The 27,416-nt window shown below is 37.5% G+C and overlaps 2 protein-coding genes and 1 long non-coding RNA gene across 3 annotated transcripts in view; 2 read left to right on the top strand and 1 right to left on the bottom strand.

Annotated features, from left to right (window-relative positions):
• Positions 1–18: 18 nt before the first annotated feature.
• Positions 19–5,813, top strand: tfpt (TCF3 (E2A) fusion partner). Its single transcript, XM_067449273.1, has 6 exons — positions 19–238; positions 522–746; positions 1,808–1,878; positions 2,748–2,817; positions 3,535–3,669; positions 5,146–5,813. The coding sequence occupies exons 2-6, from the start codon at positions 522–524 to the stop codon at positions 5,218–5,220; spliced, it is 576 nt and encodes a 191-aa protein (XP_067305374.1). The 5' UTR covers positions 19–238; the 3' UTR covers positions 5,221–5,813.
• On the bottom strand, positions 5,765–7,943 carry mrpl51 (mitochondrial ribosomal protein L51). Its single transcript, XM_067449274.1, has 4 exons — positions 7,781–7,943; positions 7,542–7,606; positions 7,345–7,452; positions 5,765–6,064 (listed from the first exon to the last, which is right to left on the bottom strand). Exons 2-4 carry the CDS (start codon positions 7,603–7,605, stop codon positions 5,868–5,870), a joined length of 369 nt encoding a protein of 122 aa, XP_067305375.1. The 5' UTR covers position 7,606; positions 7,781–7,943; the 3' UTR covers positions 5,765–5,867.
• A 1,057-nt stretch (positions 7,944–9,000) lies between these two features.
• The window catches only part of LOC137083377 (uncharacterized), a 31,095-nt gene continuing 12,679 nt past the window's right edge, over positions 9,001–27,416 (top strand). Inside the window, exons 1-5 of the long non-coding RNA XR_010906494.1 lie at positions 9,001–9,311; positions 15,844–15,943; positions 16,038–16,246; positions 24,601–24,729; positions 25,895–26,067. This is a non-coding gene — a long non-coding RNA (uncharacterized lncRNA). The remainder of the gene's footprint in view (positions 9,312–15,843; positions 15,944–16,037; positions 16,247–24,600; positions 24,730–25,894; positions 26,068–27,416) is intronic.

Raw genomic sequence — 27,416 nt, 5'->3', positions numbered from 1 at the left:
AATGGTCAATGACGCGTTTAATACGCGTCTTGTGTTAGCTCGATGTTTTGAGAGCTGTAATGTAGATGAAATAAAGGTTTTTTGTTTTATTTTATTATATAGACCAGGCTAAAATATGCTTTTGTTTTGATGCATCGATTAAATGATATATAGACGGAACTTATGAGGAGTAAAAAACACACCTTCAGTATTTACAACTGACATCATGTGCGGATGTTTACAACATCACTAACTAAAGGTGAGTACAGAGCTGAATCTAACCCAATCATTAAAACTTTCAAAACTAACTTTACTGCAAATTATATTAGCTTGTTCACTAGCATTTCATAAAACCCATGTGAGGAGGTCATAGAAAGCATTTTTAGCTTGATCAATAAGATTATTTCCATCATGGTCTGTAAATGTAACTAAATATTGTGTGAGAAGGTGTGTTCTTACTGAATGCACTTTGCATCTGTTGAAAAACACTTCTTGTTTATGCAAGACAAAGCATAGTTCTGTTTGTTCATCATGTGCTTCAGATGATGGAGGATTTCTCAGGGCTCGCTTTACCTCCACTGTTTGGGGGTCACATTCTGGAAGCGGAGCTGGAGACGGGCGGAGTGGAGCTGGGCCCCAGCGGCAGTGAGCTCCTGGAGAACGACGGGGCCCCTTCCGGCACCGGACAGGATGGGGAAGACGAGAGGAGAGAGCTGGACAAAAGGAAGTATCAAGCTCTCAGCAAGAGGTGCAAAGAGATTGAGCAGGTGAGCGGGGTTCTGCATTTGCCCTAAACTTTGGTGTAGAGCAGGGGGTATTTATCTATTAAATAACATTTTAATAAAGTGAAGTGCAGTCCACCTTACACGGAATGATGCATCACCTCACCTTTCCTCATATTCTTCATTTTTTTAATTATAATGTTATAATTTTAGATTTATTACATTATTAATAATATACATATAATACTATTTTTGTGATGTATCCAGTTGGTGTTTATAATAAATAGATGCCTTTTAATTTGTTTGTATTATTTATTTCATATATGTAACTTAATAGAAAATAATTTAAGATTTATATAATTCGCTAAATATAATAGATGATTTAAACATTTTTTTATTATTTATTTAATTTTCAAGTATTTTGCTTAATGAAATAAAATCTCTCCAAAATAATAATAAATAATACTATTATAATAATTTAGTAAAAAAAAAAAATTGGATTAAAATAAATAAATACATAGAAATAGAAAGAAAATGGTTCAAATAAAATAGTAGTTATTAGTTATTAGTCTATTATAAAATACATTAATTAAAATGTATATAGTTTTATATGAATACAAAAATTATTATAATGAATAAATAATGCATTTATCACTACATTACTACAGTGAGTAGAAAACATATATAATGTAAAACTATAATAGACAGATGTCTTGTATATTTTAGTATGGGAGTCCCTCACGATGATGATAATCATATTTTGAGGTCTGTGGCGTATAAAGGATAAAATCAAGCCCCTGATGTTCTGGAACAGTTTAACCGGAAAATTTTGTTCCAAAACTATATGACCATACTATATGAACACAAACTATAAACTTCCCTTTTTTCTGGGGAACACAAATGGTCAGTTTTTGAGTGGAAATTGAGAAACAGTAGTCAGGGTATTCTTCAGAAATTCACTTTTTGTGTTCCATGGGCAAGAAATAATGTCACAGATCTGGAACGATGAAAAGGTGAGTAAAAGGTAATGGATTTCTAATTTGTGGCTGATCTATCCCTAAAAGGGGAACGCTTCTTGACCAAAAGTCCTATGAACCCGTTCTCAGGTAAATGAGAAGATTTTGGGACGCCTTCACCAGGTCCAGAGACTGACTCGCCGAATGAGGAAAGAAAGAAGGTACATGCACACAACTCTAGTGATATTTGCATGCACTTTGTTGGAAAAAGAAACTCTAGTGATGGGTATTTGAAATGTTATTACTCCTGAGTTTGATGGAGTTAAATAATAAATAAATACAGTAGGGTCTAAAAGTGTGTCCGGAGGCGATATTTGTTTTTAATGCCATCAAAATATGAGGAATATATATATATATTATTTTAAATATGAGACAATAACAATATCTGACAAAATTCTTTGGCAAAACAGGCAAACAGCGACAGTTTTTATTATACCATGCAAAAAATGCATATAGAAAAACAGAAAGGATACTTTATATTTATATATTTTGTAGGTTCTCTGTAGTTTTGTAGGTGTGTTTATAATTTCTTTGTATGACAACCTGTCTGGCCAAAAACTATGTTGCAAAATTTGCCATGTTTCATTGTGTTATAACAAATAAAACAATTGATTCCAAGCACAACTACTCAATATGATTACAAAATATGAATACATTTTAATAATATTTGAAAAAAGAATGAAGATGTACATTTTCCTAGACTGGACATCAGTTTCGCCCACTATGAATAATAACTTTAAATTATTGGTTGGTTGATTAGTCAAATGTTTATTCTGTAATTTCTGCCATGTTTAAAAAAAAAAGAAGACTTTATTCTATTAACATATCATCATGCAAAAGTGGCAAGAATTAAAAGGCATATTTCACTAATAGAAGTGACTCCCATATAAATTCAGCCACACAAAGGCTATTGCTTATTATATCTGAAAATGAATTTGTATAATTTAACCCTCTCACTTGGTACGTTAGTGTCGTAATAACACACTATAACAGTCATAACAGTTTATGTCGGCTGCATGTGTGTGGTCAGGTTTTTCATGAAGACTCTGGACTCGTATGGAGACGATTACAGGACGGCACAGCTCACCATCCCACTAGAGGTGAGGAACGACTGATGATCCTTTAAATTCACCCTATTTGCTTTGTTAGCACTTAGATCGAACAATTCATTGATCACCACTTCCCTACCAACCGTTAGTCTGCTGTGAGCGATCGATGGAGAGCAGGAGCGCTGAACTCAAACCCTGCCCTCACAGCACTGTCACAGCACTGAAGAAATCTCACATGCTACTTCCGGTTCACTGGGACTTTAACATAAAGTCGTGTTCACCCAATTCTTTTTTTATTTATTATTATTTATTTCTTTACAGCTTTTCACATTTTTACAGAACAACCACCCACCCCATGCCAACAAATAATTCAAGCGAATAAATTATGATAAAAAAGTAAAAAAAATGATCACGATAAAATTGTGAAATCACAATGACGATAAATGCCTATACAGTACATACATGTATAAGTACATATAGAAACATACAATATCCATACATATGTATTGATACACATTATAAACATCTAATTACACATACATTAAAGTCAAATACTTAAATTAAATTGCCAATACCAATGATTACCCAATTATAGAGGAAAATGAGCTGCAAGACGGTAGCACACTACTAAACTCTGCTAGCCAAGTCTCAAATTTAGGTACAAACTCCACACCCAATTCTGATTCTGATTTATTTGAAAGGATTTCAACTGTATTTGTTCGAACACTGTAGTCGATGACACTAAACACGCTTCATGTGTTCGAACAGGATGAAGGAAAGGCTTTAGATCCAGCTCTCGGTGGAGATGAAGACGGCTCTTCTCCAGCGTTTCCTCTTCACTCAGTAGCTGGACCCAAGAAAAAGAAGCACCGGGTTCTGAAGGACAGAGAGAGAGACGCACAGGTATGAAGGACCAGAGGACGTCTCTTTAAAGAATATAAACCTGGGACAGGCAGCAGTTACTGCTCCCACATTACAATTCAAAGGTTTGGGGTCACGGAGCTGTTTTTGAAAGAAGTCTCTTATGCCCAGCAAGGCTGCAAAAATACAGTAAAAACTGAAATATTATTACAATATAAAATAGCTTTTTTTTTCTGTGCGAATATAACTCTACAGTGTATTTTATTCCTGTGATCAAATCTGAATTTTCAGCATCATTACTCTTTCTGATATGATGATTGGATGCTCAAGAAACATGTACTATTATCAATGCTGAAAACAGTTTTTCCACATTTTTGTGAAAACCGTGATGCATTTACTGATATTGGGCGTGGCGTGATATTTTTCAGGATTCTTTGATGAATAGAAAGCTCAAAACAGCAGCATTTATTTGAAATAGAAAGCTTTTGAAGCATTAGAAATTAATTTACTGTCACTTTTGATAAATTGAATGCATATTTGCTGAATATTAAGTATAATTTTCTTTAAAAATCATAATACTGACCACAAACTTTTCAACAGTAGTGTATGCAGGCAATATTATTAGGGCCCTTTGAGTTCCACTATGCGTAAAACACAGATGGAATCGCGGAATCTTGTCTGAAAAACGGAATTTACTGTATAACGCGGAATTTCACGGAATATGTCAAATTGTTAATGAATAAATTAGTCAGTACACCTAAATCAAATCACAATATAGACTAGTGTCTGTGAGAATTAAACCGCAAAAATAATATTTAAATATGAATCCGCCATGCTCTGTGTAAATCATATTTTTTTTATTTTAACAGTAAAGCTATGTTTAAAAAAAGTTAGTTTAATTTCATATGATTAAAGGATAAATTAATGTTCTATGCGTTCATTTTGATTGCCAGAAAATTTTTAATACACAATACAGAACTTCTGAAAATAAAACATTTCATAGGTGATTAAAAAAGATATATTAATTAGACATGCTTTTTGATTTATTTTAATTTAATATAACCATTAAAATTTAATCCAGAAAACAGAATTTATTGTTGTTGTTCTTTTAACAAAATTTAAGAAAAAAATCAAATAAAACATTTTATAGGGCCCTGGACATGTAATTTCTTAAACTTTTAATAAATTGTACAAGTTTCATGATTTCAATTCATTTGACATGCTTTTTTGATTACTAAATTAAATTACATCAAAATTAAAATGGAAAAAATATAATTTGGGGGGTGGGTGGGGGGGGGATGGATTTCATATGGCGCTATTACACTAGAGAGAATAAATCATTTTAAAAAGGGTATGTACATCTCCTTTAAAACATCACACCTTCCTCACAGCACGATTTGAGGATTCACTCGAGCACAAATGCTGGAGAACTACGATCAGTAGTGATGGTGACGCTTGCCGTAGCAAACGCCATTGCAGTGACAATATTAAGATGCGCGTTTTGTTTTTCTCCCACAGATGGAGTCGGAGCAGCCGGTCATCACGGACGGTCCGTTCACAGGGTTTCCCAGTCCGAGTTCACTCTCTCACTGATCCATGATCTCACACTCCTCTGAACCTCCACACTTGCATCAACTCAAACAACTGCTGTACTTGAGGGGGTGAATGAGAAATGTGTTTTTTTTGTTTGTAATTTAGTGTAGAGCTTTATTATGGAAGCTTGTTTCTGCCACAGCATAAAACAAATTAATTGCAACTTTTTTTCTTGCAATTGTGAGTTTATTTGCCCCAATTCCTCAGAATTCTGAGATGCAGACTTGGAATTGTTAGGCATACTCCTATATTCTAAGATATAAACTCGGATAATGCGAGGAAAAATGACAACTGTGAGATATAAACGTACAGATTAAAAAGGTAAGTGCAACCTTTTAATCTCCCTAATTCTGAATTTTTTTGCTCACAATTCCGAGTTTATATCTTACAACCCAGACTTTATTTCCCTCAGAATTGCGAGTCTGAACTGTGTGAGAGAATCTCTTGTGAGATGACCTTTTTTTGTTCCATGGCAGAAACAACTTCCATACATTTGACATTGATCTTTTGTAATGATATAGACATTAACATTGTGGCAAAGATGTTTGTTTTTTTACAGTTTAATAAACAAAGCTGCAGCTTTTGACATAAAATGAACTTCACATTGATACAAACGAATGAGACGTATACAGCAGCTGTCGTTCAGTCTATCTGTGTTTGCCGTATCTGTTGAAGCGGCGGTACAGGAAGCTGATCCTCTTGTCCAGGATGTGCTTGTCCTCTGTCATCATCCGGTCTCCTACCATCCGCTTCTTTCTGATGAGACGCTGAAGCTCGTTTCCCTTAAAGCCTCTGAGCCACACGGGCCCTTTGATCAAGTCTTTTGGGTGGGCTTTAAAATCACCTGCAGTCAAACACAAGTCAGCGCCGTGTTAGATGACTGTCTGTGAAAACAATAGTGCACTTTCCCATACAAATGGTGGTCCATTGAAAAGGCTAAAGTAAAAAAATTAATTGTTTATTTAACAATAGAACTAAACATTTTCCAAACACTGGTTTACACATCTTTATAATATTCATTTTCACAGTATAAATTTGGTCTCCATACATGTCTAAAATATATAGCTGCCTTTTAAATTTAAGAATATGAGGATGATCATATTTGGGGATTTGTGGCATCTAAAATGTTGAAAACCCCTACCCTATACAATTTGGCCTAGGGGAAGAATAAAAAAAAAATGGTTATATGAACATTGTGAGGATTTTAATGCAATATGTGAACCTGGACCCCAAAACCACTCATAAGTCACATGGGTGTATTTGTGGCAATACCCAACATCACATTGTATGGGTCAAACGGATCTTTTATGCCTAAAATAATTGAAAGTATTAAGTAAAGATCATGTTCCATTAAGATATTATGTGCATTTCCTGCCGTAAATATATGAAAAATGTATTAGTAGTAATTTGCATTGCTAAGGACTTATCTGGACAATTTTAAAGGAGATTTTACCAATATTTAGATTTTTGCCCCCCTCAGATTCCAGATTTTCAAATAGTTGTCTCTGCCAAATGTTGTCCCTGGTATAAATCACAATGACTGGTTTGTGGTCCAGGGTCACATAATGTTAAGCATTATGTTTCCTAAAAACCATCCTGGTAGCCCAGTTTTGGCTCCAATCCTTGTCACAACTGATTTAAACAAACAAAAAAAGAATAGACATAAATATTTTAATTGCATTTTAGATTTAAATCTTGATAGCAAAATTAGACCCATTAGAGCTGGGAAGAGTAATTCATGTTTATGAATATAAATTAATCAGTTCCTGTGTGGAGTTTTACTCTCTTATTTAGATGGCAAATATTAAATAATTGTAAACAAATCATCCTTAAATAATACATGTTTGCTGTGCATTGCTATTTTGGTGCATGCATATAATAAAACTGTCTACTTTCATGTTTATTGTATTGCAGATTTTGCACCCAATCAATTTGAAAGTGAAATGGTGAAAGTGAGATCTAGTGTTCCTACGGTACATGACTGGATGAGTAATTATAACACCATTTTAAAATGACTGAACTTTACAAAGAGCCACATCTCATACCTTATAGAAATTCAAAGATGAACACCATGTAATACATTTTAGGATTGAATGCACGTATGTGTTTAGATAAGTCACTCACCCAATATCCCAATGTTGTCATAGAGTCCAAACATGCTTCTCTTCTCTGTCCATCGATCCACCTCTTTCAGTTTGGGAATGGCGTGCATTCGTATTCTAGCACAAGTGCCTGTGTGATACAGGGAATACACAATGCTATTCATATTCAACACACTAATACGATATAAAAATGAATGGAGAATCCACACACACACACACCTGTGCTGAAGTGTCTCGCGCAGAAGGTCACCGCGCTATCCACCAGTTCTCGAAACACAGACATGCTGCAAAACCATTCACAACGCAGATTTACTCTCAAACATTACATACTCACAAATGACAATGTGATAAATGTGTTCTTAAATCTTTTCTAAGCATGACCTTCAGTCGCGAGCACAGTGGCGTTAGATCCAGTCGCGTGCTCAATTCAAAAGCTGAGTCTTTTAAAGGCGCTTTACCTTCAGATAATCCCCGGTGAACGTGAGGAAGTGTTTCAAACCACAGTTGAATGCCAAATACTTTAAAACTTCTGAAATCCTCCAGGTAAATCTAGCGGCAGCGGTGTGTTATCCATGTGTACATACTACTTCAGCAGCCATTAGATGTATTTCATAATAAAAGTCCGATTTTTTTTTTCCAAATGAAAAGTCCAGGTTCTTGTTTAGAAGAATTACCTCAGACGACAGTAATGAGTGTAATTGTATTCCCCTTTTCAAGGAATAGGTGAATCAAATTATTCAGTTTGTTTCTGATTGGTTCAATACTCAAAGGGACCCTCTATTTTTTGCTGAATTTCTATCTTTGAAAGATGACACAATTTCACTAAAACAGCTTAGGCTACTTTAATAAGGTGATTAAAAGTATTCCTGTTAATTAAAAAACTTTGTTTAAAGGACATTTAAAATATGAACTATGTATTATGTGTACTATATCCCTATACTTGCAATTAACTGTGTTCATGTATTCGATAATAACCTCTTCAACTCCAAGACACCTCCCTAAAAGCACAGTCTAAATGGAGGATTTGTTATCCGAATTCTGAATTGTATAATGTATGGATTTTGCCCTTACAAACTTTTATCCCTAGAAGGCCTAAAATTAAAGAATTTACTAGCCTATGTTGTAAGGAACCTTTATATTTTCATGCAGATTTATGTAAGTCTTAACCTCTTGTGATGATCTGTATGCCCCCACTCACAGTGTTTTTGTCACTTTATGTAACTTTTATTTTGCAATAAGAAAAGAGTGTGATTGTATGTAAATGTGGCTTTCTGTAATTTTTTCAACCACTATTTGGGTTAGCAAAGTGTTAGAAAACATATTATTAGACAATATTTCGTGATAATTAGTCACGAAGAATGGGGATGTTTTTGAAAAAGATTTAATGGGCAGACAGCTATATAGATCATTAATTACGTTTATTTATGTTTGGTATATTTTTATTATTATTTATTTTAGAATATATTAATTTCGACATGGGGGCTGAGTGTAGACTTCAACAAGAAATTTTATTGTCGGTTCATTTGAGAGAAAGAAGATGAAAAAGCCATTCATATTTTAAACTTCAGATTTATCGCCAAGGCTAATTTGCCACCCAGTACAGAAGGTGGCAATAATGCTACCAAAGAGTTGGTCGCCATTAAACAAAAAAAGAAGAAGTAAGCACTTCCCCTACGGTGGCGAGCGAAGCGCGCGAAAAAAAAACCGTATAGCAAAACAGAGATGGCAAGGAGGTGTGTTATGGGTTGTAGTTCTCCCGAAACACTTTTCCCAATCCCCAAAACTCCCTGGTTGCGGTCCCGATGGCTCGATTTTATGCATTTCGTGGAAGGAGGGATATCGGAGAGAACGCGGTTGTGCTCAAAGCACTTTACACGCGAATGCTTTAAAAACTGGACAGAGCACGAGATGGGGTTTGTGAGGTATCTGTCATTAACAGAAACTGCTGTCCCGTCAGTGTACACCGTCGGTAACTCACAAAGTTTGACGGTAAGTGAAACTAGCTAACGTTAGCCTCCAAGCTCTTGAAATGTGTCTCATGTAATCGCACAATCAGCGTTTCAACCGACAATAAACATAATGTCACGTAACGTTAACATTAACGTTATACCTCAGAAAAGCCAATACACTACTTATAAACTCTAGTTAACGAGAACAATGACCTGCAGAGGAGTATTTTGTTAGATGCATTATATTTTGTTAGATGCATTATATTGCATTATATTTTGTTAGATGCATTATATTGCATGTACATAGTTGTAATTTTTGACCTTTAATAATAATGTACCGGCTAACAGCTGGGTTCCCTGTATAATTTACAACATTAGTATTGGAAAAAAAATGTCTTTAGATAAATATGTGGGTCCTGGGATTCGAAATATTTCAGTCCCCCAGACTATTGTAACATGTTTTTGTGTTACTTTCTTTCTAAAAGCAAACAACACTGTCCTTCAGTCTGAACTCAACCATTCCCTGGCCATAATAATTTAGACTCCGTAGTGCAGATTATGGGGGAGGAGGGTATACACTTATGGATTCAAATTGTATTTTAATCCATTCAGTCTACTTCATTGCTTCCATACATGTGACCCTGAACCATAGTAAATTTGAAATGCATAAGTAATCTGAAAGTTGGATAAATAAGCTTTCTCCATTGATGTATGGTTTATTAATATGGGACAATATTTGGCAGAGACACACAACTATTTGAAATTCTGGAATCTGAGGGTGCAAGAAAATTTTAATATTGAGAAAAGCACCGTTAAAGTTGTCCAACTGAAGTCCTTAGCAATGCATATTACTACTAATAAAAATGTTGATGTATTTACAGTAGGACATTTACTAAATATCTTCGTGGAACATGGTCTTAATGTCCTAATGATTTTTGGCATAAAAGAAACATTTATAATTCTGACATATACAACGTATTGTTGGCTATTGCCACAAATAAACCCATGAGACTTATGGCTGGTTTTGTGCTCCAGGGTCACATATGGTCTTCTACTCCTACACTACATGAGGAGCAGTGACTTCAACCTGGTCACATTTCTGTTTATTTCTCAATGTTTCAGGGTTGAGTTTTTTACTTCATGTTTAAGTAATTGTAATGTGACTAAAGAAATACTCACTGTTTCAGTAAATATATACTTACCAATATTATGACAACTCCTATTTGTGTTATAAATAGAATATTTGATGTAATGTGTCCACTTAATCACTGAAAATCATCCAATGGCAGTCACATCAGCGGCAGAGAGACAGACATGTTGACCTAGCCTGATGTCTTCATACTCAGATTCTAGTCAGAATAATTGTCTGATACTGATACTGCTCCATTGGGCTGTGATTTTTGGGGTGTTTCAACCGAACCAGGAAAGAAATTGCCTCTGCCTCAATTTGACAGACCTACAACCAATCAGAGCAACGGAGGGCCTTATGTTGTGCAACGCATAGTAGTCAACTGAACTCAACCGCACGTATGCTGGAAGAAGTAGATGATGAGCGTAAACGATCTTTGCCGGTGTTGTAAAAAGAGTTTAAGAATACATGGTGTATTTGCCATCATTTTAGAGAGAAATAGTAAAGGTGAATGCATACGAACAAGTTCTCCATTTAGGATTAGAACAAATTCAAACCAAGCGCTTTTTGGTGACGTTAATGATTACGTTACTGTTTATTCTCTGTCCGTCATCGTCTAAAGCCCTGACAATTTGATTGGTTCGAGCATAGTTGCTTCAGAACGGGTTAAGTCCAGACTGAACTTCCCCACCTCAGATGTTGTTGGCGGGGCTGAGTTCGGGTGGCATTTAGGCTAATGCTGACCCAGAAAGACAAGGCACAATATATGAGAGTAATAATGTAACAAGGCAATGTCACAATAAAATTGGGGTTTTTAGTTAAACAACTTAATTGGCGATAAAACGATAATTATCACAATATAATTTTCCTCGATAAAACGATAACAACAGTTCGATAAATTATCGATATAATGCTTAGGAGCTATGCGTAATGCTGCGCATGTGTATTGCAGACCGGGCTTCTGGGTGCTGCAAGCGGTAATGTTTACAGTCTGTGGCTGACAGGCTTGAGGATCGGAGTTAAGTGGAGAGATAAAAATGAGCAATAGTGATGAAAATTCAGCGCTCACTACCAGCTTGGAGGACACGATATCGTTGACAAGTTAGTTCGCTCAACTTCAGTGGTTTGGAGATATTTTAGCGATCCCATCCGACATAAAACAGTGCGACGTGCGTGGACTGCTTATTATAGGTTCACGTTCACCACACAGGATTTAATTATTAAATGATCGTGCTTCTTCAAAGTTCTTCCATATAACATTGAGCCCAACACAGGTGAATCTACATTAACTACATTCACACACCGCCTTATTACCTTGTTAGTTGTAGTGCGTGACTTGCAACAAGCTAACGTTACCAAACTAAAATCACTAAAACATCGGACTTGTACATCGCTATCATAATTTTTTGTCTTTGGTGATGTATTAATGACTCAGCATTGCCTGAATTAAAAGAGAAATAATGTCATCCGATGTTTAAAGCAGCACTTGGTAACTTTTGTTCTCGGGGTCCCCTTACAGTTGGGAAAAAGTAATGTCCTCAACTACTGTCGTAAATCTCTGTCATCCTACAACAGGGGATGCCATTGCACGTGCATTTGTTGACATGACAACCCTGATAGCCCTGAACTAGTAATGCGCGGGTCGTCTCATAACCCGCGGACCCCGTATGTCTATTTAATGGTCGTGGGTGCGGGGCGGGCGGGTTGTAAAAAATATAGAGTGGTGCGGGGCGGGCGAAATAATGTCATAAAAGCGGCCCCGTGGGTTGATGCAGCACTAACAGTTCCCCTGAACACTGCAGGAGGAGTTCACATGCAGGTGTTCTTCTGGCGGCGCGTGTGAAATGTCTTCATCCCAGGTACAGTCAGTGGCATGCTTCAGCATGTCATATGAATATCATTTTATGGGTTTTATTTTTTTCAAACGCTAAATAATCTCTATGCTTACGTTTACAAGCCAGCGTCATTATAGTCTATTGGTTACCGTTTTCCAGAATCTATACGATACTTCAGTTCAATGTTTGAGTGGTAGCTCACCGTAACAAGCAGGACAGCATCGGTCGGGCACGCCTCCTTCAGCTCACGCCGACGAGCAAACGCTGGTCACATGCTGATCCTCGTCCTGCCTTTAATCTCATCACTTATTCGTTTCCTCTTATTGCTTTCCTCCAACAAAACCTTTTCTTTCTTATTTGTCTGTGCTGCTTCGGACATGACTATATTATCCGACAAACAAAGTTGGGCTCGCACGTCTGAATTTAAGGAAGTGTGTGTGTTGGTGGAAGTGACATATATGCCGTAAAGCAGTCGAATTTTGTAGTTCTTTTTGTTCTCGGGTTACTACCCGAAACCTGAAGTTTAAATGTACGATTAAAAACGATACAGTATAAATAAATAAATAAGTGAATAAAATAAATACAACTGAAAAATTATGAAGTATCAAATTAAATCGAAAGCTCTGCTAAAAAGGTGGGTTTTAAGACCACGCTTAAAAGCATCTACAGTCTGGGGTCCGCAGGTGGTCAGGGAGAGCAACCCACAAACTGGGGGCTGCTGAGCAGAAGGCCCGATCTCCCATAGTACAGAGTTTGGTCGTGGGAGTTTTAAGAAGACATGTTGAAACAGAGCGGAGGTTACGAGTGGATGTTTGTGTGGTGAGGAGTTCCTTGAGATAGGTGGATCCTTCACCATGGATGCACTGGTGGGTAAGGAGAGAGATCTTGTACTCGATCCTGAATGACACAGGAGTCCAGTGGAGTGATTTGAGAATGGGGGTGATATGGTCGTATTTGCGCACCCTCATCCTAGCAGCGCTGTTCTGAATACACGGCAGCCTCTGGAGATTTTTGCTAGGGATGCCGGTAAGGAGCGCATTGCAGGAGACACAGGCGTGGACAAACTTCTCCGCATCTGCCAGAGTTAGTATGGGACGAAGTTTGACAATGTTTCTGAGGTGGAAGAAGGAGCTCTTACACAGATGTTTGATGTGAGCTTCAAAAGTAAGCTGCGATTCCATTCTGAGCCCCAGATTGGTGACTGAAGTGGAAAGTGGAATGACCTGATCAGAGAAAGCAATGCTGTGATTTCCGGACCTGAAGTGGAGTGCCGACTAGGATAGCTTCAGTCTTGGAGCTTTTTAGCTGCAGAAAGTTTTGCTTCATGTTTGCGTGGAGCCTTTATCTCATCCAGGCAATTGATCAAAGTGGATGTGTGAGGTCAGCAGAGGGAGATGAACTTGTCCTGAGGTAAAGTAGTGTCGTCAGTTTAGCAGTAAAAAGAAATCCCATGCCGGCTGATGACACGGCCAAGAGGGAGCATGTAGAGGATGAACAGGGTGGGTCCGAGCACTGAGCCTTGAGGGACACCGCAGGTGACATTGTGTGACAGGGATGTAGCTTCTCCTAACGCAACATATTCAGTTCTCCCAGTGAGATAAGAAGAAAACCAGTTGAGGACAGAGTCAGAGAGACCGGTGGTGGAATGTAAACGGTGACGGAGGATGTTATGATCAACAGCATCGAAAGCTGCAGTTAAGTCCAGGAGGATGAGAAGGGATGGAGAAACCAGTATCTACCGCCATTAAAGTGGGTTTTTTTAAGAAGTGGTCTGATGATAGCAGTTTTTAGTTATGAAGGAGCATGGCCAGTCTAGAGGGAAGGATTAATGATCTTTGAGAAAAGCTTCTTGGAGTTTCCAGGGTTATTGTTCTTCTGATGATCTCTATAGGCTTGTCTATGAACAGTGAGTCCTGAGAGCTTGAGATGCCTCTCAAGTACGCGCCCAACCGTCTTCATCTTCCGCAGTTCGCTGGTGTACCAGGGGGCTGAGCGCGAGAAGGTGGCCATTCTAGTTTTGACGGGCGCGTGAAGATCTAGAAGGCTGCTCAGAGACTGGTTGTAGAAGTCAACCGACTGACTGAGGAGAGATCAGCAGAGGAGAATTCCTGAAGGTCTGTAGTTAAAGTGTCTTGGTTGATCTATTTCAGGTTCCTGAAGCAAATTTGAGGGGTATCTTTGGTTAGGGAAGAGGACTCCTTTAGACTCCTTTATTCAAAAATAAGGAGTATTGTCTAAGAAAAAGGGGGTTTACATTTAAAAGGAAGGTATTCAAATGATGACACTGTGGGCAAAGGGAAAAAAAGACAGCTTCAATGATTGTCTTTGAATTGCGTAAGCCACCACCACGACCAGTGTTACAGGCTCTCTCCAGGTAGCTGTTACCAGGGGGACAGGCATCATTAAATCAGCACTTGGTAACTTTTGCTCTCGGGGTCCCCCTACAGTTGGGAAAAAAATAATGTCCTCAACTACTGTCGTAAGCTGTCATCCTACAACAGGGGATGCCATCGCGCATGCATTTGTTGACATGACAACCCTGATAGCTCTGAACTAGTGATGCGCGGTTCGTCTCATAACCCGCGGACCCCGTATGTCTATTTAATGGTTGCGGGGCGGGTTGTAAAAATATATACAGTGGTGCGGTGCGGGCCAACTAACTTAATAAAAGCGGCCCCGCGGGTTGATGCAGCACTAACAGTTACCCTGAACACTGCAGGAGGAGTTCACGCAGGTGTTCTTCTGGCGGCGCGTGTGAAATGTCTTCATCCCAGGTACAGTCAGTGGCTTATGTTTCAGCATGTCATATGAATATAATTTCATGGGTTTTATTTTTTTCAAACGCCAAATAATCACAATGCTCACGTTTACAAGCCAGCGTCATTATAGTAGTCTATTGGTTACCGTTTTACAGAATCTATATGATACTTCAGTTCAATGTTTGAGTGGTAGCTCACCATAACAAGCAGGACAGCATCGGTCGGGCACGCCTCCTTCAGCTCACGCCGACGAGCAAACGCTGGTCACATGCTGATCCTCGTCCTGCCTTCAATCTCATCACTTTTTTGTTTCCTCTTATTGCTTTCCTCCAACAAAACCTTTTCATTCTTATTTGTCTGTGCTGCTTCGGACATGACTATATTATCCGACAAACAAAGTTGGGCTCGCACCTCCGAATGTAAGGAAGTGTGTGTGTTGGTGGAAGTGACGTATATGCCGTAAAGCAGTCGAATTTTGTAGTTCTTTTTGTTCTCGGGTTACTACCCAAAACCCGAAGTTTAAATGTACGATTAAAAACGATACAGACCCCATCAGGCTATGGCAGACGTGTCATTCAACCTATTGTAAGTCGATTTATCATCACAAGAGTCTTGAAAATATATTATGAAGGTTGAAAAGCTACCTAGTGCTGCTTTAAGTGCTGAGTAAATTGCATTTATTCATTTGGAAACTGATGCCATGTTTCCGAATTAATCAAATCACAAAATCTAAATTAAACAAAAAACACATTCGGAATAATTCTCACACCAAGTTGAACTCAAAAGTTGGCAATCATCTATTTTGGCATTGTACCCATTTTGTACTGAAATGCAATTTCTGTTATACAGCCCCTAACAAGAGATGTGGCCTGTCAATGTGACGCACCATCTTTGAAGAAGAGTGCATCGATCCAAACGGTAACACACAAGCTGAAAAGACGGAGTAAAGGTAAAGTTGTAGGCTGCTAGCAGTGTTTATCTTCATCGCATTAGCTGAGAATAGTTGTCATTGGTTTGATTGTCATGTGTGTTGAAAATTTCAGCAATTCAAGTGAAGCCTGTCGGCCACTCTGTTGGCACCTCTTGCTCTGAGAATGTTGGCACAAGTATTAAACCTCCACGTCTCGCATCAACATCAGTTAAAAGGACACGCATGGAAGACTCCGCATTCAATGACAGCTCAACGTGTACCTCAAAACAAATGATCTGATGTCACCTATGAGCCTGATATCACGCAAGAGGGCAGTGGCAAGTAAGTCAATGTGGTAGAGATTCATTTTAATTTTGTGTACACAGGTTATCACTAAAGCTGGGCGATATGGCCCAAAAAAATTATCACGATATAATTTAGCATATCAGTCGTAATCGATAAATATCACGATAAATGTAAAATCTTTATTTCTTTAAAGTTTAAAGGCATATTTTTGCTCCTGAGTGAAATATGTAGAAAACAAACAGTAAGCTGTGGTTTTAAACTATCCTTTATTGTCAAAACATGACAAACACTTCCCAAACAAGTGAACAATTTATTTAAACTGAGGTAGATTTATTTATTAAAATCTTAACTGTGGTGAGCATTTTTTTACTCAACACTATATAACAATAATATATCATTATACAGGGCTTGAAATTAAGCATGTTCATGTGCTTGTCCTTCGAACAAGTGAATCGTTCAAGCTTGTCCAAGTAAAAAATTAGCTTGTCCGGAAAAGTGTGTGTGTGTTTGTTTGTGTGTTGTAAATATAATTTATTCTGAAGCAATATTCTCACCAGTGTTCAATCAGCTTTGACATATTTAAATCTGCATATTTGTGGTTTTTATTTTTATTGAATCATTTGAAATTTGTGATATTTTCACCTTTTATAAAGGGCATTTTCCCTTAATCTTATTAAATATAGGCTAAGCTTCATGTTTCATTTTATATTTGTAATTTTGATCAATACATTACATTAAAATAAAACACTATAAGGGCTGTTACCAATCAAATTAAATAATTTACACTGAAAAATTACAACAGCATTAAATAATGTTTTGAGATTTGTAGTTTTGAATAGACAAATAAGACATGTTGGAAAGTATGTTTAAAGATCAAATTAAACCACCAGTAGGTGGCAGCAGGTGGCCGTCTTAATGAGCGAGTCATTGAGTCGTTCTATCTAACGATTCATTCAAACAATGAATCGTTCATTTACACACGTTGCTGTGAGACCCAAGTCTGCAGTCTCCCTCTCAGATACTGAAGCTTTCGCGCCTCGATCGCCCCCCGGTGACCGGTCCCAGTATAGCCGCCCCTCTGTGTTTTCTAATGGACGCGAGGCAAACTAAATAATAAAAATACACTTCAAATATTTTTTCCCCAAAGTTAGTTTATGTCATTGAAGGAAGTTATCATCAGGATGATTTCATTTCAAGTGTTCGTTTTTAAAATAAGTTTAGTTTTAGTTAGTTATCTGACGCTTTAAAAACAGGGGGTGTGACGTCATGATTGACAGCTGAGACTTCCGTCTTCTCTGAGTGAAGTTGTCACTGAGGCACTAACGGACTTTTTTCGGAATTTTTGGGAGCAGATTAGAGCTTTAGCTTTAATGTCTACATTTCCATAACTGTTTATTTCACACCAACATAATTAATTGTTCTGCATTTGCGAGAGTGGGGGCGGGGTTTTGATTTCGCAGCTGTCCTTCCTGCTCTACTTCCTGCGCTCTACTGCGCAACTCCGGTGTCATGACAAAACCTGTCCCCCTGTGAAATCGTGTCCGCTGGTAGCGGTTTTAAATGCCTGATCAAAAGTTGTTATACATGGTTCTGGACAATTCATTGTTTAAAAATAACTAAATAATAAACTAATAAACTATGAATTCATTGCCATAATAAGTACACACGCAAAACATTTATTTAAAATATTTAATTGATTCCTATAATGGTAGCAAAAACATGTTCTGAATTATATACTTATATAAGCACTTATAGCTTCAGTTATATACTACTAATATATGAAACATATGCTTTGTAAGACATTAAAGACTATTTTAACACAATTTAAACAGCAAAAATCAAAACGCGATTGTGTAAGAATTGTAATCAGGCTCTGAACAGATTACCTATTAAAATGGTCGAGTCATCCATATTTTTTTACGGTCTATGTGTGAGACGCGTTGCGGTTCTGCTGTGAACGATTTTCGCAGCTGAAATGGAACAAAAACGCTCAATATTGAATTATATATATTTAATTGTGTAAGTAAAACACTAAAAACGCAAACGGTCAAAAAAAAAAAAAAAGCATTTCAAGAAACATTTTGAGGCCCCTTCTCTTGCCTCACAGTGGATTGGTCCACCGTGCATCTCACCGACACACGCACACAAACACACCTCACCGACAGTGGGCTGGGGGGACTCGGGAGAGAGAAAAGTTCAGTATTTGTGGATCTCCAGGGGCTGTCTAGTCTATTTTATTAATTTTAAAGGGGGGGTGAAATGCTGTTTCATGCATACTGAGCTTTTTACACTGTTAAAGACTTGGATTCCCATCCTAAACATAGACAAAGTTTCAAAAACTAATGTTGGACGTTTGATGGAGTATTTCTGTGTCAAAAATACTCCTTCCGGTTTCTCACAAGTTTCGGCGAGTTTTTTTCGAGTAATGGGTCTACTTGACGTTAATAAGAGCGGAAGGTCCTTGTATGGGCCGTACGGGCTCTTCTCCCGGTAGGGTGCGCGCGCACGCGTGAGTAGAGCACGCCGTAAACAGTCTCTCAGATGCAGATCCAGTCGTCCGTGAACACTTATGTGGCGCCGCGCTTCTCTTTATTCCTATAGGTGACGTCGAGCGACTTCAACGCTTCAGCACAGCATTCCGGGAAGGCAGCGCTGCATTTGAACCGATTTGAACGCAGAAATGACGGGAAGCTTCACAACATCGTTTCAGTCGCGTCTCAAAATGGATTTACACGCCACTGCTGTCAGGACTTTACCAAATCATACCAAAGAAGTGTGTTTTTGACGGAGCAGTCCCAGCGATAAAGCTTCGGTCCTGCTTTGGAAGCAGCCGGTGAGTTAAACTGCTTCAAATGTCTCTGCTTTTGGCTACCGTCGCGTGAGTAAACATCAGTAAACGTCACGATCGCGTGCTTCGTCATTCAAATGCGCTAACGGTTACTCCATTGTTGTTCTGTATAACGTTACAGTATTCTGACGTGCAAAACCGTTTTGCTTGCTACTTCTAAGGTCTAGTCACATACAATAGTCCATAAACCGAATCATGTCCTCATACACTGCGAGTAAACACACAGAAATGTGGAGAGGCCACTAAATACAGTAACTTACATACCACAGAGACGGACGTCCTGATGTTGCCGTTTCTCCTGTTCAATTTATTTCTCCCTCAGATTTGATTGTGGATCATTATCTGTATTATCTGAGATAGCGATGGGCTTCTCCACGCTTGAGGACGTCAGCGCTTTGCGCGCTTGTCATTCTTTAGCTCCGCCCACACGCTACGCCTCCAGGCGCTCGTTTTTTTCCGGAAAGACTCGGTACAGCCTATATTACTTTTATAAATATGATAAAACTAAAGACTTTTCGGAGATATGAAGGATGCAATACTACTCTATAGGTACTCAAGATTGACATGAGATTGACTGAAACTGAGTGTTTCACCCCTCCTTTAAACACCAGATGACATTTTTTCTCTTTTGATACAGGCGATGAGGAGTCATTAATACATCACCAAAGACAAACAATTATGATAGCGATGTACAAGTCCGATGTTTTAGTGATTATAGTTTGGTAACGTTAGCCTGTTGTAAATAAGTCACCCACTACAGCTAACAAGGTAATAAGGCGGTGTGTGAATGTAGTTAATGTAGATTCACCTGTGTTGGGCTCAATGTTATATGGAAGAACTTTGAAGAAACACGATAATTTAATAATTAAATCCCGTGTGGTGAACGTGAACCTATGATAAGCAGTCCACGCACGTCGCACTGTTTTATGTCGGATGGGATCGCTAAAATATCTCCAAACCACTGAAGTTGAGCGAACTAACTTGTCGACGATATCTGTGTCCTCCGAGCTGGCCGTGAGCGCTGCATTTTCTTCACTATTGCTCATTTTTATCTCTCCACTTAACTCCGATCCTCCAAGCCTGTCAGCCACAGACTGTAAACAGCAGCGCGTGTAGCACCCAGAAGCCCGGTCTGCAATACACATGCGCAGCATTACGCATAGCTCCTAAGCATTATATTGAGAATTTATCAACCTGTTGTTATCGTTTTATCGAGGAAAATTATATTGTGATAATTATCGTTATCGTTTTATCGCCCAGCCCTAGTTATCACTAGAACTTCAGACATGTTGAGGGCATCTAGGGCCCTGTTTACACCTGGTATTAAGAAGCATTTTGGCCGATCGGATCACAAGTCAGGGTTCGGACGGGTGCTTGAAATCCTTGAAAGTGCTTGAATTTTGATGTTGTGTTTTCAAGGTTTGAAAAGTGCTTGAATTTTGGATAAAGTGCTTAAAAATGCTTGAAATTGTAACTATTTATTTTACAACAAATACCTATCTGACTAACTAGTTTGTTTATTAAATGTAGAAATAAAATGTTGGAGAGCCTAAAATGAAACCTGCTGTGCTCGCGATCTGCCTGTCTATTTCCGTGTGACTCCGCCCCCATGTTGTCGTTTCAATGAACGTTGGCTGAAAGATGCTAAATACGAATTTTGGATCAAACGGACACAAACCCCACGAACGAAGTGCCTCCTGTAAAGTTTGCAAAAATACATGCAGCTTTTCACTATGGGCGAGTCTGCTCTTTCGAGTCACATGAAAGGTAGGCTAAGTCATAGACTTTCAAGTAAGCTAACTAAAGTAGTTTACTAACGTTATAGCCTAAGTTACACATTAGCGCCTATTTGTTTAACTTGCGCTATTAACTGCTAGCTAGGGATTCGCATTAGTGACAGAGTATATGTATAATGTGATAATGTAAGATTAGCATGTCCGTTATGGCATGTTCATTTGTGGAATAGGCAGTGAACGTAGCCACAAATTAAAACCTACAAACATTAGCTCAGTGCATAGAAATAGTGTCAGATGATCATACAAGTAACCATGGGCGTAGATTACGCGGGGGACGTGTCCCCCTCACTTTTAATAAAATGTATTTTCGTCCCCCGCACTTTTACTGGGTCTCACCGATGCTAGTCGACCCGCTCCGAGCGGGATCCGAACCGGCGTTACCTGCGCGGGTGGCGGGCAAGTTAACAGGGACGCTAAAAACAGCTCTCTCTAATCTCGGTTGATTGCACGCTTCTTGAGGTCACGGTCAAATGTATTTACATAGAAACCAATGTGAATACATCAAGATTTAAATTCAGAGACAAAAAATAATCTTTGCATGACCTGTCATTTTATTCGCATCTAAATATGAGGAGGCGCTCTCTCACGTCCAAAAGTGGATTCGTAATATCCAGTCACGCTGGAGCTGCAGCTGAAGGAAAACACTCGTTATGATGATGAAACGTGACGACGACAATCAGACGATTGCGACAATATATATGCTTTATGTGTGTTTTTCAAGCCATCTCAATGTAGGCTATTGATGACAATAAAGTATAGGCTATCATATGAATAATGCAGCTTTTAATGTTTAGTATCTTCTGCTCACCAAGGCTGCATTTATGTAATCAAAAATAGTTCAAACTGTAATATTTTGAAATATTATTACAAATTAAAACAGCTTTTTTTCTATGTGAATATATAGTGATTTATTCCTGTGATCAAAGCTGAATTTATCATTACTCCAGTCTTCAGTGTCACATGATCCTTCATTGATCATTCTCATATGAGGATTTCATAATCAAGAAACATTTATGATTATTATCTGTGTTGAAAACAGATGTGCTGCTTAAAAATGTTGTGGAAACCACGATAGCCTACATGTTATTTTTCAGGATTCTTTAATGAATAGAAAGTTCAAAGGATAGCATTTATTTGCATTCATTAAATATATTATCATCTTTTGTAATATTAAAAATATCACTTGTGATCAATTTAATGCATGTCTGATCAATAAAAGTATTAATTTCTCTCTTTTTTAATTTTACCACAAATCTTTAGATGGTTTCCACAAAAATTAAGCAGCACCATGAGCAGCACAACTGATAATAATCATAAATGTGTGTTGATGATCAGATCCTCATCTGAGAATGATTAGTGAAGGATCATGTGACACTGAAGACTGGAGTAATGATGATAAATTCACAGGAAATTGATCACAGGAATAAATCACACTTTACTATATATTCACACAGAGAACAGCATGGTTTACATTAGAATATATATATATTTTTACATTGCATAAAATCTATGGAGTGTTAATGCACAAGTGTTTGTAGGCTAGTATATAAACCAATTATAAAATGGCACAAAAAATAGGAGAATAATATTATTGATATTAATTAGTGGTTATTGTTCAGCAGTGTATTTGATATCTTGCACAATTAAAAGCAAGAGATGCGATAAATTATATTGGTCCCAAAAAAAAAAAAAATTCTGTCCCCCTCACTTCTGAAAAGATGGCTACGCCCCTGCAAGTAACTTAGTGCTGTCAAAAATATTGATGTATTTTTCGATCGGTCTGAATTTCGCACGGGATTAGACACATAATTCTACAAATTCCTGCAGATTTTGCGCTCATATCTGAAGTGGGCACATACCGTTATAAAGCCGACCTCTGACATACAAGTAAATAAAATAAAAAATAGCTCCTTTTCCCAGCTAATTAATGGTCAAATACACACAAAAAATGTTACACTGTTCATCTGGGTGTGTATTAACGTAAATACAGCCGTAAACGGTTCAGAAGAATGAGTAACAGGAACAGTGTTTTGATTCCACACTCGCGTCAGGTCTTAAAGGGGCAGAAGTTATTCAAACTACAAAAAGACAAAAGATCACCTGCTGCTCTTTACTGATTAACTTGTGTAACTTTAACAGATTAATATGTATTTAATTTTACAATAAAAATCCAATGTTATTTTAAATTTAATAACTTGTTTATTTTTTTTAATTCAGTGTCTCACCTGAATACAGTTAGACCTAGGCCTACCTGATTTATTTGTGCTATTGTTTTTGCTTATTTGTTCTTATTTTATTACTGTTTTCTCTTCTTTTTACCATTTGAAGTCAAGCTTTCTTGTGCTGTATGTAAGCTACTGCAACACAATTACCCCATTGTAGACCACGCACTGTAAGCATATTTGTGAGATAATTGTAATGGTAATTGATCAATGATTATGAAAAAAAAGCTTAAGCTTTATCATATAAAGTGATCTCTTCAGAAGAAATACTTGATTGCCTAGACTTTTAATAGACATACACACACAAAAAAGAAATTAATTATAAATAGAAAAGGTCAATGAGGTACATGCGATTGACTGTCTACCTCAAAGACGAATGTTTTCATTTTTAAAATGTTCAATAAATGAATTGAAAGTTAAGTGAACCCGTCGAGTGATTTTGTTTAGGCTAATTGTTTTTACAATTACCCCAAAGGCAGGTTAGATAGTAAGCACAGTCTACTTAGACAGTGATACATTTAAAATAAATAAAACTTGTGATTTGGTTAAATATCTGATCCTGCTGCTTTACGAAACACGATTTTGGCCGTTTATAGTATTATTATCTTTTAAATGTGATGATAAAGTGTACTAAATAATAATTTTGACAATGTATTGGTATGTAATTTACAGCGGTGTTAGGTGCTGGAAAAATCATTAAAATTGACCTTGAAAGTGCTTGAAAAGTGCTTGAATTTGACCTTTGAAAAGGTGTACGAACCCTGACAAGTAGACGAGGGAAACCGCCACTACCCCACATACACATGAGTGGAAGAAGCAGAAGCGCTTGCCTGTGGCATTATAAAAGCTCCAAATCAAGGAAAAGCATTATAAAAGCTCCAAATCAAGCTACGCTTTAGTTTGAATAAGTGATCTCAAGCGGTGAAAAATTACATATTGTGGCTTTAATTTCATTTTACAAACTGGAATTAATTTTGATCATTTTCATCCAAGTAATACCAAACATCGTGAGGCAGAAATCAACATTGTGAATCAAATACAATCAACTTAACACTCTCCACAGCATCATAAAGTGGGTTTAATTATAGCTGTGTTTTAGTGCTTGGTTGATTTATCATGGGTTCACTGCATTTACAGCCAGCAAAGCAACATAGTGAAATTCATATAGTATTTTTATTTTTAAATATTACCGATCGAATATTTGACTATTTGTGCACACCCCTTGATCTGATCATCCAAAATGTATCTTAATACTAGGTCAGTTTTGAGATGAGCAAACAAGATGCCTTTTTAGAAAGTATGACATAAGTTGCAACGCTATATCTGATTGACTGCGCTTTCTCAACCACTCTACAAAGCCAGGAAACGCATATGAAGCATCCAGCAAATTTAATAGACAAATTTCGAAAAGGGACATTTGTATCTGTCACGCAGGTGGTGATGATTGTAGTACTGACAAATTGGTACAAACATAATTGTTTATTTCCATATTGGATATTGTTCATATACATTTTATTGCTTTAGTATTGCATAGGTCTGTTCTCACTGCCTCCACAAACACAGTGGAGCAGCAAGGATCTGCAATACACCCGCTGGAAATCTGCATCTGTCAGCGGCACTAGCCTTCAGCAGGGAGTCATAGGGATCCACAAGGTTTGTCTATTGTGTAAATGAAATGCATTCATTGTATAAATTGGTCATTAGATACATTTACATGGACTCCTTTTGATTGATGAATCTCAGAATGTAGTGTTTACATTAACGCTAAATAAAGTAATCGGGTTGATGTGCACGTTTAAGTCACTAGCTTCACATAGATTAATCTATTAGGAAGAGATTTTTATGACATGCAAATATACAGAGGTTCCTGCTATTCTCCTAAATTGCTGCTTTTCTTTGATTTTGGGTCCTAATTAGGAGACTGTGGCACATGAACCGTTGTTTCAATCACTGAATGAAGCCTGCTATATTTGGGACAAGAGTGGCGAGTCTCGCGACCTTAAATTGCTTGCACAAAACTCTTGATCAGCACTCAGTTTGTTCATTTAAACCGTTATCCGCAGAGGGTGAGAGCGAGAGAGGGCGAGGTCTGCGGTCTTGGCCATTAGTTAATTTATATATAATAATTATATATAATAATTATATAATTTATAATAACAATCTACTTGTTTTTGTGTAAGTAATAGGTTGTCAAATATGTATAAACTTAAATAGACTACCTATACAAGACGTCAATGTGTCTTTGTATTAATTTTGACGCGTCATTGACAAAATGCGCGCCCAGATGTTCGAATAGTTCGAATATTCGTGTTTGTTTTAGAGGGAATATTCGAACGTCATTTTTGAGCAATTTTGATTGCCTTAGTCCTAATTAGGAGACTGGCACATGAACCGTTGTGCCATGCTCATACTGCTTATAAGCACTAAAAATGGCCATTCACGCACCCAAAACCAAAAGTGTTTGTGGATGAGAGTTTGAAAGAAGGACTGATGGGACGTTCTCCTGCTCCACTTCAGATGATGAGTTTAGGGAGAATTGTAGAATTACAATTCATTCAACAACAGCAGCTCTTTCCCTGCGTCATTACGACATGTCTACATCATTGCTCATGCGCAGTACTTTCCAGTTTTGGTTTTCAATCCAAAGTGTTTACGTGTCCTCTCGATCAGACTACAAAAAGTTTAAACCACGCTTACAATCCAAATTAAATTTTAATAGTTGTGCTTGTAGTCCGATTACATTCAGATTATTAGGTTCCATGTTAACACCGCTATTGTTGACGATTTCTTTCTGCTTATGTCATGCAATCTCTTCCAGGTCCTGTCGGCTTCTGTCTGGAATGTCACGGGACACTTTCCGAATCATCAAAGGCCTTTCTGAAGCCAACATCTTATGGCACTGGAGGTCTGAACAAAGACCATGTTGGAGGGAGCGAGGCATTCTGGAAAGACCTGTTGTCCTGGGTGATGACATGATGACTGATTCACCAGGTTTGTTCATTTTGAGTGAAAAATAATAACATTCAGTTTAATTTGGTCATTCAAACAACAGTAAAAGCACTGAAAACATTTCTGGAGCTATGAAGGAATTTGTGCTCGCAGTAGAGACATTTGATTAAAATGTTCAATGTGAAAGTCTTGCTTATATATATATATATATATATATATATATATATATATATATATATTAGGGGTGTAACGGTTCACAAAATTCACGGTTCGGTTCGATACGATACACTGGTGTCACGGTTCGGTACGGTTCGGTATGTTTTAGATACAGCAAAAAGAAAAAATTGGCAGATAAATTACCTTTTTTTTTATTTTTTATTAAAACTAACAAAGTATGATTTTTATTTTTATTTTTACATTGAACAATGATGGAGCTATACTTTACCCATCTTCTATGTAGTTACAGGAATAAGACATTAGCTCTTTACATTAGCGTGTGTGTTGCGTTGATTGTGCAGCCCCAAACCCTGTAGTGCTTTCACATATGCTGCGTTTGCAGTCCGCAACTGATCCGCTGTTGCATATCACAAACACAGCATTTATTCATTATTTTTATTTAAAATCCAAAAGTTGTTACTGAACATGGCTCGTTAGAATTCCAATTCTCTTTGTTTACTCTTTAATAGAAGTCAAGTTACGTAGCCTACTACATTTAAACAACATTTTATTAAATTCATTAATTCATATTTATATACTTTAGGTTTAGCTCACACAAGTGGCAAAGCATTTAAACATAGTTTATAGCCTTAAATCACAAACATTTTAAATTAGAAACTTACAATAGTCTATTCAAAAACAGCCGACTCTCGTCTTTTCTTTCGTTTTTACACCCTTTGAAAAGAAATCCTGCAGGTCAAAAAGAACTTTGCTTTTCACCTCCAAGAAAGTACGAGTGCTCTCCATTATGGCACATTTTTTTACCTAAATGCCAGGTAAGGTGTCGTTTTGTTGCTTTACTTGAGAAAAAAAAGCCATGTGTTGACTTTGAAACAAGAGTATATTTTAAATGAGATGCATCTGTGGTGAAATTACTAGATTTTCGCGTCAGTACATGTTTATTTTAATGCGAACAATGTTCTATCACTTTAATGCAGCAACGCAGCGCAGCAAAAAATAGACTCGGTACGAAAACGATCCGTGCACTGCTGCAGACGCAACGCTCCTGGAACGGACTGACGGACAGCATCCGTGTGCAGTGTGAAAGCTGTCATCCGTTAACATGGGTACGGAAAAAAATACGCACCGCACTAGGGATGGGACGAAATATCGTTTGACAAAATATCGCGATACAAAACGTGACGAAACGCATCGAGGTCGAAAAAAATGTATCG

The sequence above is a fragment of the Pseudorasbora parva genome, chromosome 7 (assembly GCF_024679245.1).
Source record: "Pseudorasbora parva isolate DD20220531a chromosome 7, ASM2467924v1, whole genome shotgun sequence".
Lineage (NCBI taxonomy): Eukaryota > Metazoa > Chordata > Actinopteri > Cypriniformes > Gobionidae > Pseudorasbora > Pseudorasbora parva.
The sequence above is the reverse complement of the archived record's forward strand: the minus strand, read 5'-3'. Positions and strand labels throughout refer to the sequence as shown.

Excerpts from the sequence above, each read along its gene's own strand:
- mrpl51 (XM_067449274.1), bottom strand. The coding sequence starts at position 7,605 with ATGTCTGTGTTTCGAGAACTGGTGGATAGCGCGGTGACCTTCTGCGCG. Across the intron at positions 7,453-7,541 it reads CGCGAGACACTTCAGCACAG|GCACTTGTGCTAGAATACGA; the intron begins GTGTGTGTGTGT and ends TGTATCACACAG. Across the intron at positions 6,065-7,344 it reads TGACAACATTGGGATATTGG|GTGATTTTAAAGCCCACCCA; the intron begins GTGAGTGACTTA and ends GTTTGACTGCAG.
- tfpt (XM_067449273.1), top strand. The coding sequence starts at position 522 with ATGATGGAGGATTTCTCAGGGCTCGCTTTACCTCCACTGTTTGGGGGT. Across the intron at positions 747-1,807 it reads GGTGCAAAGAGATTGAGCAG|GTAAATGAGAAGATTTTGGG; the intron begins GTGAGCGGGGTT and ends ACCCGTTCTCAG. Across the intron at positions 3,670-5,145 it reads ACAGAGAGAGAGACGCACAG|ATGGAGTCGGAGCAGCCGGT; the intron begins GTATGAAGGACC and ends TTTCTCCCACAG.